Consider the following 15957-nt stretch of genomic DNA (forward strand, 5'->3'; position numbering starts at 1 on the left):
ATACGAATAAAGTGCATATGAACGCGCACCTTCATAGAACGTACAAACCTCCAACAGCCAGGATCGAACCCGGGACCCCTGTGCAAGATGACAGTATGGTGAGGCATGTCTCAAACAAGGTGCCTTGTTTGTGTTTTTTTTTTCCCCTGTTTATAACTCCCAGTTTGTTGAGTAACTATGAATATGATGGTGATGGCTGTGAGACAAAAAGTGAATACGCATAATACCTCACCTAATGAGGAGAAAAACTCTGACTTTATTAGTTCAGCAAACAAAATCAAAGCAAAGTGTCTCTTAAAGGGGATTCATGCATCTAGTTTATTTCTGTCTTTCTCCTGTTTTTCGCCCTCATTATTATGAAGTAATTTGGTTTTGTGAAAAGATTGCAAAGCTAAGGTTTACAAGAAGAGTATGTGATAGTGTGATTAAAGGGATTGGTGTTTGAGGATGACCACCTGTGACATGGGGAAACAGAGTGGAAGAGTATTGGAGGAAAGAAACAGTGGAAGAATGCTTAGGATAGTGTCTTTTTTTTATGTTAGCTGAGACGACATGGACAGCTGTGGCCTTAATCAAGGCCATCCCATTAACGTTATATATATACTATGTATATACCTTAGCCTAACCCAGGTACCCATTTTATCGACCAACCCTTAGGGGTGGATGAACAGCTGGGTTGACTGTGGACCGACTGATGTAACCAGGATTCGAACCTATGTGCTTGACCCTGGGCGGCCTGTGAATGCGTCATGATCAGGGATGCTAATCGCAACACCATGGGAGGTATGTAAGGACAGGGATAAGTGGAGACTCTTTTGCTGTGGCCACCCCCATGATGGGAGTTCCTGGATGGGAAGGTCATTAGTGATATAGATGGATAGATAGTATTCTGAATAATGATGAATATAATAGTGATGATTATATAGACACACCTTAAAGGTAATCCTTCAAGATTCTAAAAACTCTGACATAGATAGTCCAGCTTATTCTATGAAGTGGACCCCAGTAAAGGTATCTTTACATCTTATTGCACCTACCCAACCATTTGCTTTTGTTGGTAATAATGGTCACTTATACATCCAGTGAACATCAGATTATATTGCTGTATCACTAAGATTTCCTTGATACAGAAATGAACCTGCTGACATGATAGTGGAAGTGACAAGCAGGTATTGGTGCATCATGGGATATAATGAATTGATAGGATTAATGCATTTCTTCAACAAGTTGTCATTTTCCTTTGTTATTTCTAATGTCTTTAGCTATCTGAAATTCATAAAGGTACATTTTCTGTTTTTTCATCTGCTTTTGTATTCTTGGGCTTTCAGGAAATGTGTATTTCATTATGTAGTATTGAGAATATTAACATTTAAAACAAAATATTTTCTGTATGGCTTTTTTATCTGTATATTTCAAAACTGCATTAGATGAGACTGATGATGTTTGGAACATACTTTGATAAAGAAAAGCAGGTAAGGGAAGGGGTTAAGCCAAAATGTGAAATAGTTGTTGAGGCTAGTTAGCATTTAAAGTTTGTATACTCCTGTTATAGGCTTCATAGTGACTTCTGGTGGTCTTTGCCTTTTTCTGTGCAGCTTTTAGAAGTCTTGTCTGAGGTTACAAGTATTGATAACTGGTAATTTTTGAAGACATCATTTTATCTATAGTGGAGATGGATCATGTTATTTTTACCTTGATTAGAATGATTTTTTGATTCAGAAGTTGATGGTGGATTGCGGATATTTTTCTGTCTACCTATCTATTGATATCTCTGATGCCTATTCCCTCCGGGAACTCCCATCAAGAGGTGGCCTTAGCAAACGAGTCTCCACTTATCCCTTTCCTTATATGCCTCTCTTGAATACACCATTCCATGCATTCTTCCTCACTTTCTCTCCCTTCAGTATTCCTCCACCCTATTTGCCCATGTCACAGGTGGTCGTCCAATCACAACAACCCCTTTAATTGTACTATCATATACTCCTTGTAAACTCCCAGTCACATTTTTTCCACATGCCCAAACCACCTTAAAATATTATGTTTCACCTATTGTACAACTCCACAATTCACTCCCTTTGCATTCCTTACCATACCACATCTCTCATACACTCTTTTATTTCTTTCTTCATTCCATCTAGTCACACCACATGCTCTTCTCAAAACCTTAATTCCACAGCCTGGATTCTTGATCTCTGCACCTCAATCCATGTCCATGTTTCAGCTGCAGAAGTCAGGTTTGGGAGGTCAATGCTGTCCCTTAATCCTCTCCTCACTTCCATACTTACACCTTTACCTTTCAGTATTCTATTAAGGGTCTTCCTCCATATCTCCACACTTGCCCAAGACAGCTTCCAGATACATAGATTCCCTCACTTCTTCCAGTCTTTTTCCCCCCATATCTACAGCATGATTTAGTACACTTTCTTCTTTCTCTCTTCTTTCTATATGGTTTTGCAAAATCTGTACTTTCAATCTGTTTCCTTCCAGACACTATTACTTTACCTTCACATGCATTTACTTTCAATCTGTGCTTGCACACATTATAAAACACACTAACAACCTTCTGCAACACCTCTTCACTCTGTGCAAACAAGACAGTATCAGCTGCAGACAGGCTTGCTGATAGTCACCATATCTCTCCACTGCACTCCATCTTTGCAACCCTTTTCCTAGTTCTGCTTTCATTTCTTATCACTTCATCCTTGTATATATTACAAAATCATGGTGACATCACACAGCCCTGCCTCACACCTACATGTATCTCAAAACTATTGCTCAGCTCTCCATCCACTCTCACATATGCATTTTTTCTTTTATAAAAGGCTTTTACACCATCCAACAGTTGTCCTATACCATATATCCTTAACACATTCCACAAAACATGCCACTCAACTCTGTCATATGCTTTCTCTGGATCCGTAAAAGCTGCATACAACTTCTTTCCTTTCGCTAAATACTCTTCCATTGTTAGCTTTATTACAAAAATCTGATCCACACATCCCCTTCTTTCCTCAAACCCCCTGCTCCTCACTTATTCTGTGTTCAGTCACCTCCATCACTTGGCATCTCGAACTTACAGTAATTTTTTCTGAAATGGTTTGAAATTTTTTTTTGAAGTGGTTGGGGCCAAATTATTGAGGTTAAGTTGTTTGGTCAGTGACAATGTTTTCCTGGTTTACACATAGGGAAAACAGCTTGAACACAGTAATACTCTTGAAGGAATATTTAGATATAAAGGCCTTGAATTTCTAAAGATTCAAGCAATATCTTCTTCAAAATTTTGCTTAACTGTAATTAGTTTCCTAATTCCCTTTCTTTTACTTTTTCATCTCACACAAGATGATCTTGAATGGGGCATTTGCTAGTTCATTCCATGTCAGTCAGTAAACAAAACCTTCTTAGATACAAATGAGTGGAGGCTGTTGAAGAGGATTCAACATTGGAAGCTAATTTCTGTTTTGCTAAAAGGAATGAGGCAGTGAAATATGATTGGAGAAATGACAGCCTCCACTCATTTGTATCTAAGAAGGTTTTGTGAAGAGGATCACTAGAGAAATATTATATAGTAGTTGATTTTCAGGTAGGGATGTTAGAATAGACAGAAAAGCCATTTGTTGAAATTGGCTGCTTTAGTAAGAAAGTGAATAGTATGATAAGGAATTAAGGAATGAAAAGACAAAAAGGATTCAAAAGGTAGTGTGTAATATGCACAGAGGTGTTAGTGGAAAAGTATAAAGAATGGTTGAGTGAAAAATTTTGATGAGTATATGGATAATCATAAGTTACCTGGATGATGAATTCAAGGAGTGAACTGATGAAGGAAATCATTTGTTTGTTTGAAGATGTTTAGGTTTGTTAAAACCATAATGTTCTAACAGATTCTGAAAAGGATGCAAGTATTTAAATGTGTAAAGATATTTAATTGGTTGTTTCATGGAGAAAAAAGATAACTGATTTGTATTTGCAGTATTGATGTGTATTCAATCTTTTCTTTGTTGCTTTATATATGTATGAGTTTTTTTAAACTTATCACCATTTCCCGCGTTAGCGAGTTAGCGTTAAGAATAGAGGACTGAGCCTTAGAGGAAATATCCTCACTTGACCCCCATCTCTGTTCCTTCCTTTGGAAAATTAGAAATTAGAGGGAAGGATTTCCAGCCCCCCTGCTCCCCTCTCCTTTTAGTTGCCTTCTATGGCATGCAGGGAATATGTGGGAAGTATTCTCCTCAGGAATAATATTTATGATATAATTACAAATGTTATATCGAAGTAGAGGAAAAAAGATAGTTTCTGTGTATCTCTCCTTTGTATTTTATAAAGTGTCTAAGAGTAGCATAGTGGGTAGGAAATCCTTCCCTTCCTTTATGATCACCTTTTAAAATTAGGAATAGAAGGAACAGAGCAAGGATTTATTTCATCGAAGCCTCACATCCTGATACTGCTTTGCCTAGGAAGGAAAGGCCAGCTGCAATGAAAGAAAAAATGCAGATGTTAAGATAATTTACATTTCTACTATGAAATCTTTTTAGCATTTTTCCAATTGATTTTTTTTTATCTAGTGAGTCATAGGGATGGAGGCTGTTTAAATTAGGAAAACCAGTGTCACCTTCCATAGAAATTGGAAATAAGAATATGGAATACATGGGTTTAGATGTGTTGTTAGGTTTTCGTGTTAGTATAACCGTATTTCTGTATAGCAAGAATTTCAACATTTTCTCTATATATGTAGATTTCATGGGTATTTCTCCATAGCTTGTTTTCAACTTTTTTTTCCATTTTTATTGTATAATGACCTGAAAATGACCATAAACTTTACTAATCTGGCATTGAGATTTCTGTAAAATAATAATTAGCATGGGAAATTTATGATTTTAACAATAAAAAGTGTAAAAAATTTTGAAATTGTTTTTGAATATGTGACATTAAGATTAAGGGATATGGTTGAATATAAAACCAAATATATTCCACTTGTATGAATTTGCATTTAAAATTTAGAATATTGCCATGATTTCTACATATCATTACTATATATGATTAGATAGGGAATTGGGGAGAAAGAATGCAACCCATATATCTCGTGCATGTTGTAGAAGGCAACAAAGAGAAGCGGGAGTCTGGGTTTGGAAATCCTCCCATCTCTTAATACTTTCCACAGTAAGAAATAAAGGGAAGAGCCAAGTGAGGATGTTTCCTCTCTAAGGCTTATTCCTGTGTTCCTTATGCTTCCTTGTTCCCTTAGAAAATGTTATTTTTCCATTAAGAAATGTCATTTGAATATTTTTCTTGCGTTTCGAATTTTAAATGACTGTGAAGTTTCTTTTCTGTCATCAGAAGTTCCTTGTAACAATATTTTCAATGAAAATTAACTTTGAAAGAAGAGAATCTTTAAGATTGGTTGAAGATATTTTTCAACAAATGAGATTAGACTTGAGGAAGACTATTAAGTAGTCAGGTATATTCCAAAAGCATGAATTTGCCATATTTGATTAGATTATTACCATATTATATGAATGTAGATTGTACTTTATATGTGACAGTATTAGCACAAATTTGCTTGTTTGATAAAGATATTATTTGGATAATCTTGCTTAATGCCTGAAGTTTCACTACAGTTTCCTCTTTTGTAGCATTTTTCTTTTTCTTGTAATGTATGATGTAAGAAAAGCTGAAAGAAAATGCATTGAGAAAAATCAGACGAACAAACAGTTTCTAGGAATAGGCACTAACTTCTCATGAAAAAAATTATCAGTTCCTTATAATTTCTTTGTGAAGTATGCTGTATGATAAGGATAAACTCTTACACTGTATTTCATGCTGTTATTGTTTAGGTAACTTACCTATTTCATGGCAGAAACACAATAAAAATACATTCATAATTTTGAGTGTTGGTAGATCTTATGTTTATATTCATTTGCATAAATCAATGGTACTCTCAAATGGCAACACTTCATGCAGTTTGGCATCCCATTTTAGAGACCCTGTGAAATTTATCATTGTATTCAGTAAGAAATTTATGGGTGCCATGGAGAAGTTGCAATTTTTGCACGTTTTGTTACATATGTGCAATTTTTGCATTGGACAAAGAAGGTAATGATTCTAAGTGATTTCACATTTTTTTGTCCTTTTTTCATTGGGGAGCAGCGTTGGAGTTTAATAGTTATGGAGACTTTCTCACCATTGCCACCTTCTTGAGGGAGTTCCCAAAGGGAATTAGCATCAGAGATATAGATAGATAGATAGACATCGGGAATTTAGAATTTGAGGTTGGGGATAGAAGATATTTTTTGCGTTGGGCTGAGGTTTGGCTCCAGAAAGTGCTTAAAAGAACACCTAACAAAATTATTGTTTTGTTGATTCATGATTAGGCCAGTTTTTTCTTTAGAAATGATTGCTGTTCCAGTAAGGGAAAGACTGTATTGCTGTTCAGTTTGTAAAATTCATTGCTAATTATTCTTGGATTCAGAGTATTTATTGTGTAGAATCAGTTTTCTTATGTTACTGGATTTCACTTGCAAGGGGTTGCACTGCATGTAAGAAGTGAACTTTGAAAAGGCTGTAGCATCATCGATGTATGAAAAGGAGCGCAGTATTAGGAACTTCCCTCTGCAAAGAAGTCCATTGTATTCCACCTCCATTATGGAGTGCATCCTTGAAGCTTTCGAAGCATCAGAAAATTGGTCTTGTATCAGTGCAATGATAATAAGAATTAGTGTGCTTTCTTTCTTATACTCAAAGACAGGTTTGATACTGTAGCCAGGCAGACTTAGCATGAAATCATTCATTACAGTATACCCAGTCTTGGATATATGAATTGAAGCCCAGGAGGTTGTTATCCATTTCAGGTAGTGTTGCAGTTGGTATCTTTCTCAGTTTTTGTAAAAGTAAAATTCACAATTTGTGTTGTGAAAATCTGTGAAGTTTAACTGTGAATTTTAGATAGTTGGACACTACATACTTGGCTCTGTCCCTTTATGTTGAATATTTTACTGTTGATTTTTGTGTTGTGTGTTCATTAATTATATATATTTGTATGTTCATTAATTAAAACCATATTAATTATATGGTTTTAATGAATGTAGAATGGCAAAGTTTTTACTGATGAATACTCAGTTAACTTCTATTGTTCAGATGTAAAGTGAATGCAGTAACTGGTGAGGCTATAGTATCTTACTTTCTCAACATCTGATATGATATGACGATTTTGCTTATGATGATATAGTGCTTAGATGATGTTTATGTGGATAGTAGTCTGGAGCAAGGAAATCTGTTTACAGTATCTGAATTTATGTCTGTTACTGGAACTTAAAGTATAAGCTACTTCATTCACAAACAGTTACTTCACTAAGATTAGTAGCACAAACTAGTTGTCGTAGATATAAAATGAAATGAAGATGCTCTCTTTCATTAAGGTGTCATTAAGTCTTAACATGATTCTGAGATGCACATACCTATATTATGTAAGCCCTCACTCAGCAGTTATAGTCAACATTTTGGAAAACATTGCTCTTCTGTGCAACTTTGCCTCATGACTTTCACTGGGATTTAGTGGATAAAGTTTTGGAAACCTTATCAGATTATGAATATACAAACACTACTAGTTATTAATTCTTTATGTAGCTCACATACGATGATTTAGAAACCTTAAGTTCATTCACTTGTTGAGAAATGAAGTTACTGAAAGCTGCATTTGATTTGCAGCTTTTATCTACTTCAAGAAGTTAAAACTTGATGTGAGGTATCCATCTAGAAATGTCGGTTATAGAAACCAAATATTATAGTTCAAGTACAGCAGTTTTTTACTTTTTTCCTCTTATCTTTTATGTTTTATTTGATAAGCACATGGGTTAAATGAACTTCACAAATTAAAAGGAAATTTTTTATTTGCAGCATAGTTATAAAAGTCAAAGAATGTAACCCATGAGTTTTTATTCCCCAGGACCTTGAAGTTGGCTCGTTGACTCATGTTGAGAAGGCTAAAACTTTATAAGCCTGCCGGCGGCATGCCCCGGTTCCCTCGCTTGCAACTGTCACCACCTACACATTCTTTTACTTGGTTTGTCTTATTAACCTATGTTTATGGCTCTGAATAAAGGAAGAGTGCCAGTTGTTTGTTTGTTGATATTATCAATCTTTTTCCTGCTTGAGAAGTTATTGATTATCCTGAGTGAAAATCATGAATAAAGTGAAAAAAGGGGTAATTCTGACATAATATAGGAGCACAACATTGTTTTAGACATGATGGTTAAAAATTCTGAAGATGTAAGGGAAGATGCTATGATAAATAATCAATATGTTGTTGGGGAAAAGTAAAAAGATATATGAAATACATGGTGATGCCCTTATACATTGAAATTATGTAGATGTTGGAAAAATTATCATAGCCAATGAGTACAGTACAACAAAATGATGTAAAAGTGGATGTATTCCTTTTGAAAGTATTGTTGGTTTTTAGGTCAGTAGTAAGTACTGAGAATATCCATTATATATAATACTGATGATCTTATCCAAAGTTTTAATATCTATAAAAGATAATGGATGAAGATATGGTTAGTAAAAATTGAAAATCCTCTTGCAAAATGAGAGAGAGAGAGACTTGTTAATTGATGTATTTTAAAGCGTGAGTGATAAAAATGTAATTTAAGTTATACTTTCTGAAATACCATCTTTGTCAGCTTTGCTGATGATAGTCAAGATTTTCTTTGCTCCTTGCTGCATTCACTGCTTTGAGTAGTTGTTGTTGTTTGAGATTAAACCTCCCTACAACTCAGGAAGTGTGGGCCCCATGCTCTAGGCCGCCTACTGGTGGTGAGGGACCTAAGCACTGGGCCTAGGGGTTGGGCTTGTTATCCCCCCTGGCCCCCATGAGAGCCAGGCTCCCTCTGGCTTTGAGTAACTGGAAGGATATCTTGTAAATGCTTGTCTGTTTGGTGATGTGGTTGTTTAGTGTATGTAATTGTTTTAAATGTATGGCACAGATTATGCTTTGTTTAAAGCTTTGAATTTTTCTGAGAAGAAAGTGTGATGGTATTTTAGTATGGGCATTTCCCACTAAAAGTAATCAGTATCATCCCAGAAAGTGCTAAGTTACATGAAACTTCATTAGATAAACCACATTTTCCAATTGACCTCCATTATTCAAATTGAGTTGATTTCCAGTGTCAGATTTTTTTGTCCCTGTTTTGCTCCATGTTACCACTAAATTGCTTATGTGTCTGTTTTGCACTAGTATTATACTTTCTTAACGATACAAATACTGCAGAACATTTAAAGATGAGGCAGTATGTTTGAGGATGATATTGTTGGTGAGAGGCATCACCTCCAGTCTTTTTTTTTTTATGTTTAAGGCTCCAGTCACAGACAAAAGTCCCCATCAAGGCTGAGCCTTGATGGAAATATAGAGAGAATTGTGAAATGGAAGAAGAAAAGACAGGAAAGTATGTATGAATTTTTGAGAAAGTGAAAGATTTGTCTTTTGAAATGTGCAAGGTCATAGTTATTGGGAAAGATATGAGAAGGTAGAGAATTTCAAAACTTCGAATTGTAGGGAAAGTAGCAGGTATCAAAACGGCCACCCTTGAGTTGCCGATGGCCACAGAATAATTATGTGATGCAGCAGCTTGTGGAGTATTACATGGTCTAGCTAGTGGTGGGGTCACACAGTCAGCTAGCTCTTGGAAGCAAAAACCAAAGTGATACCTATAAAAGAGGGAAAGTGAACCAACATTGCGGCGTAGGGCAAAGGGATCAAGTTTAAATGTTAGCTTGGGACTGTTTATAAGTCGGACCACTTTTGACTCAACCCTGTCAAGTAAGGATACAGAGCTAGAACCACCCCAAATGTGAGAGCAGTACTCCATACAAGGACAAAGCAATCCCTTGTATAAATGGAGCAACTGTTCAGAAGAGAAGTTTCGACATCTAAACAGGACACCCAGTTCGTCAGAGGCAAACTTAGGTATTCTTGTAATGTGGGGTTTCCAAGATAGAGTGGATTTTACAGTAATACCAGTTATGTTCATTGAGTGAAGAGGTGGAATTACAGAACCATTTGAGGGGAGACAAGAATTGTGAGGAGTTTTTGACAGAGAGATGGATAGAAATTGGGTCTTGGAGGCATCAAACTTAACAAGATTTTGTGTACCCTGCTGAGATATCCTGTCCAAGTCTAAGTTTATTGAGGAAGCTTGTGTATTTCCAGCGAGTTGAACTAGAGGTGAAACACAAGTGCAGAATATTAAGAGAGTGGTCACAGTGGTCTGGGTTATGGTTTGGGTGGGAGATGATTTGCTCTAAATTATTGAGACTGGAGAATGTGAGGGCTTTGATCCCTCCACCATCCATATGGGAGGAATTCAACCATTCCATGTGGTGATCGTTGAAATCCCTGAGGTCAAGGATCTTGGCTTGTAAATGAGAGGATGTCATAGTCTTGTGGCAGGAGCTTAGGTAGTTAAAGAAAGATATAAGATTTGTAGAATTAGGAGAGCAATAAGGAAAACAGAAGACAAGTGTGGTAGTAGGGAGACAGAATTTGAGCCACATAACATCAAAGTTTGGAGACTCAAGGTCCTTGAGGCATGCATAATGTGTGTTTATGTTGGAATATACATAAACACTGCCGTTGAACTGGAATCTTGAGTGTAGTTAGTGTAGTTAGATATGAAAAAGGGACTAGTGAGAACATCATTAGACAACTGTGTCTCAGAGAGAAGTAAGATAGTAGGAGAAGTACTAGGCAGATGGTGTCCATGTGAGGAGAGGTTACTAGAGAGACCATGAATGTTGGTATAGTGAATAGAAACAGAGGAAGGTCTCACAGAGAGGGAGGGGTCGGTACATCTACTGCCAGAGGCCTCCCCCTCATTGGCAGTAGAATCAAGCCGAAACCCAGAGATTCTTAGGACCCCATTATGTTGGGAACTAGGAGCCATAAATTTGATGGACTCTGTCATGATGATACTATGTATAAATGTTTATGCAGACAGGAATTGGCATTAGTACTTGTGTGAAAAAAAGATTGATCCTGTGTTAATTCCACTTCTCAGACTTGTCTGATATACCTTTTGCTCCATGCTTATCTCTCTCTTGTATACTCTTATTCACCTCCCTCCAGAATGACTTGTTAATCTCTTTTAAAGTCTGATTCATTTTTATTCTGAGATCCATCATTTGTTTTCCGCTTATTGGTATATACCATCATTTTAATCTTTTATTCTTGATTTTATACTCAGCCCACTTTGTTCTTCATTTATTAGTAGTTCATCATTGTAAAAATAGTGATGAACTGCGTATAGCAACTATGTTAAACTAGATCATGCACTATCTTAACCTAAATCCATTCCGTAATATCACAGCTACTTTAAAATGAAACAGTGTTAAGTGGATTATATTAAGTGTGGATTGCTTTTATTGAAAAAATCATTATAGGTAGTGACTATTGATTTAACTTATGAGCAGCATCACCAGTCTTACAGAATGTATGTTTTACCATGGTGGAAATCAAAGAAAGGAAATAATTTTTTTATACACTATTATTGATTGAGAAGAACAGTGTTGTTTTCATGTACAAAGTTATACTCAGATAACAGTGACAGTTTAGAGGTTAAGATGCTGCTTTTGTTCCGTGAATTTGTGAAATTTGGTGTCCTGCTATTGATATTTCTTTACGAGTTATATGATGAGGATTCACAGTTAAAATTATCCTATGATGGTGGGACTTACTGCTGGTCAGACAGTTGGAAAATTCAAATACTTGGATGTTTTTAATGATGCTGTATGTAAGAAATATTTGAAAAGTATAGCTGAAAAAAGAATTAATGGATTATGGAATACTGTTTTGTTTATATATTCAACAAAAAATAAGTTTCTTGTTAGGATGTTGCTACATAGGTGTAGTTGAAATGGGGCCTAAAGGAGGATTTGTTTTTCTTTTAAAGTCCATTTACCAGTGAAATCACTCACCATGAAGCACATTGAGTGAGTCAGAAATTGTAAACAAAAGTGGCTTTACCTTAAGAGCAGTGCATCTCATGGCATACTCTTAAAAGACTATAGAAGCTCTGTTTACAGGTCCATAAGTTAGATAAGTGGACCTTGGATAGAAAATTAGAAGTTATCAGATTTGGACAGATCCTGACAGATGGATTGTTTGAATGCTTAGACGTTGGATAATATACCAGTCATATACAGTATGGCGAATACTAGTATTTTAGTGTTGCATTGAAATTACCCATAGTTGCTGGGAGCCTGGTCTGGAAGAATTTAGGACACAGAATCTAAGAAAGATGAAATGTAGATGAGCCTAATGTGTAATTGTTAATGTAACAGATTTAAAGTGAAATATGTTGCATTGTAACTAATAAGATGTAAGTTACTGTATATTTTGTAAATTGTCATTCTCCATGAATCATAGAGAGGAAAGAAAAAGAAACTTTTTAATGTATTGATTATTGATGTTTGTGCACATATGCACAGTACTCATTGGTGTTTCCATTTGCAAAAGATGGTACCACACACACTGTACTTAATCCACACAAGAATATGTAGCAGTTTCTGTGAAAGAATAAACTGTAGATCCTCTCCTTTCCACGCTCTTGTTTCTCAAGAATATATATATTTGTCCACTACAAGCTGCTGAAGAAAAGACAAGTTAATAGGGATCATCACTATCTCTGTGTGCTATTTCATGGGTTCTCCACCTTTGGCATATTGTTATATGGCTGAATGTGAAGACTCTGTCTATAATTTACTCATTTGTTTTGATGTGTTCCAGATTTCATATCCCAGTATTATAATTGGTTGAATAGCACAGCAGTGATGTATGTTACCCACTAGAATGCTGACAAAGCACAATACTAGGGTTTACACAATTTCACTAGTAATAGGTAATTTGAATAACAGAAAGGACTGATTCTTAGTAACTGTGTAAGACCCTGAAGTGATCACAGCCCAGCAGATGGGGAGCCAGGCACTATCTGACAGGTTATGCTCGATCAGATACTTTCAAGAAAAAGTGATTTGATGGATTTTTTCCTTTGAATCTAGTGTACAATATATTTAGTACATTGAAAAGTAAGTGAATTAGTAAGGATTCTCATAATGTATTTGACTAGCGGGGATGGAGGAGAGGTTGTGCTGATTTTAATTGACACTTCTAGTAGAACTATGTGGATAGGGGCACTGATACATACAAAATGTTAGTTTTAATGTGTATTTTTTTGATTAGTTCGTAAGATCATATGTGTTTACATGGCCAAAACAGTGTTTTGCCAAGGTATAAGTCCTTGAATTGTAGAATGGTTGAATTTTAGTTGGTGTAAAAGATAAAGATGTATTAGAACTTATTAGTCATTTGTTAATTAGGAAGCTTTTGATAAGCCTTTCTACTGTACTTGAGATATGTGTTTCATTTCATTGTGGTTCACTTGAGCTAGTTGTTTGTGGAATGCACTTGAAAAAAAGAAAAAGAACATATCTGTAGTACACCAAAGAATTTTTTTTTATATATGACTGTTTATACTTCAGGTACATATGACGTTTTATACTTCTTGATTTTCTTCCTGAGATTGCCTCCGTTAAGTGGCATGTATAAAAGTGTTTTGGTATAGTTGTGTGTTCAAATGTTTGATTCAGATTGTCATGGCATAGACTAAAGAAATTACCAGTGCACTCAGAAGTTCAATCACTATTTTGTAGTTCAATATTTCACGTAACTGATTTTTAGGTTTCGTCATTGGAAGTATAGTGACATTTTTGTCAGAAAGGTTATATTTACATTGTTTTAGTGATATTTACTGTTAAGATAAAACAAGTTACTGTGAACAGGATTTTGATGTCTCAGATAAAAAGGGTTCCAGTTTTTGCTGCACCATTTTTGCATTGATGTAGCTTGCATATCAAACCACTAGCAACATTGCTGGACCAGTTAACCCATCATCTTAGAATTTGTGGCAATTTCTGCTGAACTGAATGGACACCAAAGTTGTTATAGTTGTAGACGACATTGCTGATTTTTTTTAATTTATCTTATGGATCAAACAAAGTAAATGACAGCCTTTTATTTTGATTTATGTAGTGAACTGCTATAGCCTTATGTTGTATTCTGGCCTTACAGAATATGATTCTTGCATTTATATACAAATGGCCATCAATACATTTATCTCCTAATGATTTGAAATTAGAAGTGCATTTTGTTTTATTGTGATGTTTATTCATTTCTATCATTAATATAATTTTCTCATGAAAATTGTTAAACTGAATATTATTACCTATGATACTGTTGACATTTTTTCATAATAGACAGTAATTAAGAAATAGTATAGATTGTAATAAGGGATAATTATTCTGAAATTTGTCTATTTCTGGTTCAGTACAAAGAATGAAGGATGTGGTCTTTTTATCTGTGATCAGCAAATCATTTTCTTCAGTTAATTTTAGGTACTCTTATAGATTGTTATCCTTATATTCTGATGGCAACTAATATCCTCAGACTCAGTTGTACATATTTCTCTATTAGCCCATTTGTGTAATTTTTTATTTCTTTGTACATATCCAGCAACTGACCTTTATTAAAAATGCTCTGTTTGTCATCATCTGCATGTTCACTTTTTCCTGATAATTATATTATCATACCAATCTTTTTACCAGCAGTTTTTCTTATGGGTATGTATGAAGGAGAATGGTGTATATTCATTTGCTTCTCTCTTTCTCTACGTATGTCCTTACATTCAGGTTTGGCAAGCATGATGATATAGATTTATGTAGAACACGACATTTGGCTCAGGTATCTTATTCAAAATAGGTCCTTTTCATTGAGAGAAGGAACTATAATGATGAGTAAGACTGTTTCTGTGGATGTTTCTCCAACTAAGAATGCAGTTGCTTCCAAAAAAATAGACTGTAAAACCTGCTGCTGCCTTTGTCATGCATTACATCATCAAGTGGCTGTTTGGAGTATGAGATGGAATAGGATGTGTAAGACCTGCAGCTGAATGTGTGAAGAATTACACAACCATAAGGATAATTGGAGCAGGAAAGGAAAAAAATTGAGAATGTGCACGGGTAGAACAGACAGTAATAAAAAGGGAGGGCACTCTTTATTTGTTGGGAATAGTAACGTAAGTAAAAAAAATGGATTTCAGGTGAATGTTAAAGGATTTGAAAAAATGGTTAGTGGCAAGTGTGTGGCATGTAGGCTTTTAAAGAATTTATTTGTATGTTGATTGTCGAAGTGCCTTATGATGACAGAGTGGAGAAAGTTCATGATGCTTTGCAGGGAGAACTTGAAGATTTATTTGCTCTAATAGAGATGCAGAGGTTGTTATTGGATGGGTCGATGATAATGCAGTACCAGATAGATATGATGTTCCTGGACAAATTCCTTCTTTTGAAGGAATTTATGGACTATGCAGATCTGTGGATTTTGACATGCTCCTTCAATACAGAGATGCCTGCAAATATGTATGGTCATTGCCATGCTCCTTCAGTACAAAGATTGTCTTTTGATACAGTACCGGAAGAAAAAACTGGTGTGCCCTACTTACGGAGTGACACAAGATTTAATTATATCAATAAACAAGATAAAATAGGTACTCATCCCCCTTTGCCTTAATACAATCCTAAAGGCACTTGGGAATAGATGCTGCAAGGTGCAGAGGGTATAAGGGTCAAGATTGTCCCAAACCTCCTGACTGGTAGCCTGGAGCTTAGGAATGCTGGATGTATCCCACCCACACAACTGTGACTTGATAATTGCCCACAAGTTCTCAATAGGGTTAAAGTCAGGTGGCTTAACTAATCAGTCCTGAATGTATGTCACACCACAAAATGCAAACCAGTCATGTAATAATTTAGCAGTGTGGCACAATGTACCATCTTGCATATAGATATAACAACCAGTCTATTCAAAACAGTCAGGTAATTCATCACATAACAGCTCCAGGTATCGATTCTGATTCG

General features: G+C 35.5%; 1 protein-coding gene across 2 annotated transcripts in view; it reads left to right on the top strand.

Moving 5' to 3' along the window:
• Positions 1–14591, top strand: part of LOC139754776 (zinc finger matrin-type protein 3-like) — a 28794-nt gene extending 14203 nt beyond the window's left edge. Inside the window, exons 6-7 of one of the 2 annotated variants that reach the window (XR_011713954.1) lie at positions 658–783; positions 7937–14591. Coding sequence is in view for 1 of the 2 variants with exons in the window: in XM_071672558.1 (XP_071528659.1) it covers positions 7937–7944 (8 nt within the window). In the remaining variant the exon portion in view is untranslated. The remainder of the gene's footprint in view (positions 1–657; positions 784–7936) is intronic. The other variant, XM_071672558.1, reaches the window with a different exon arrangement.
• The last annotated feature ends 1366 nt before the right edge of the window (positions 14592–15957 follow it).

Source organism: Panulirus ornatus, chromosome 17 (genome assembly GCF_036320965.1).
Source record: "Panulirus ornatus isolate Po-2019 chromosome 17, ASM3632096v1, whole genome shotgun sequence".
In the NCBI taxonomy this organism is placed as follows: Eukaryota; Metazoa; Arthropoda; class Malacostraca; order Decapoda; family Palinuridae; genus Panulirus; species Panulirus ornatus.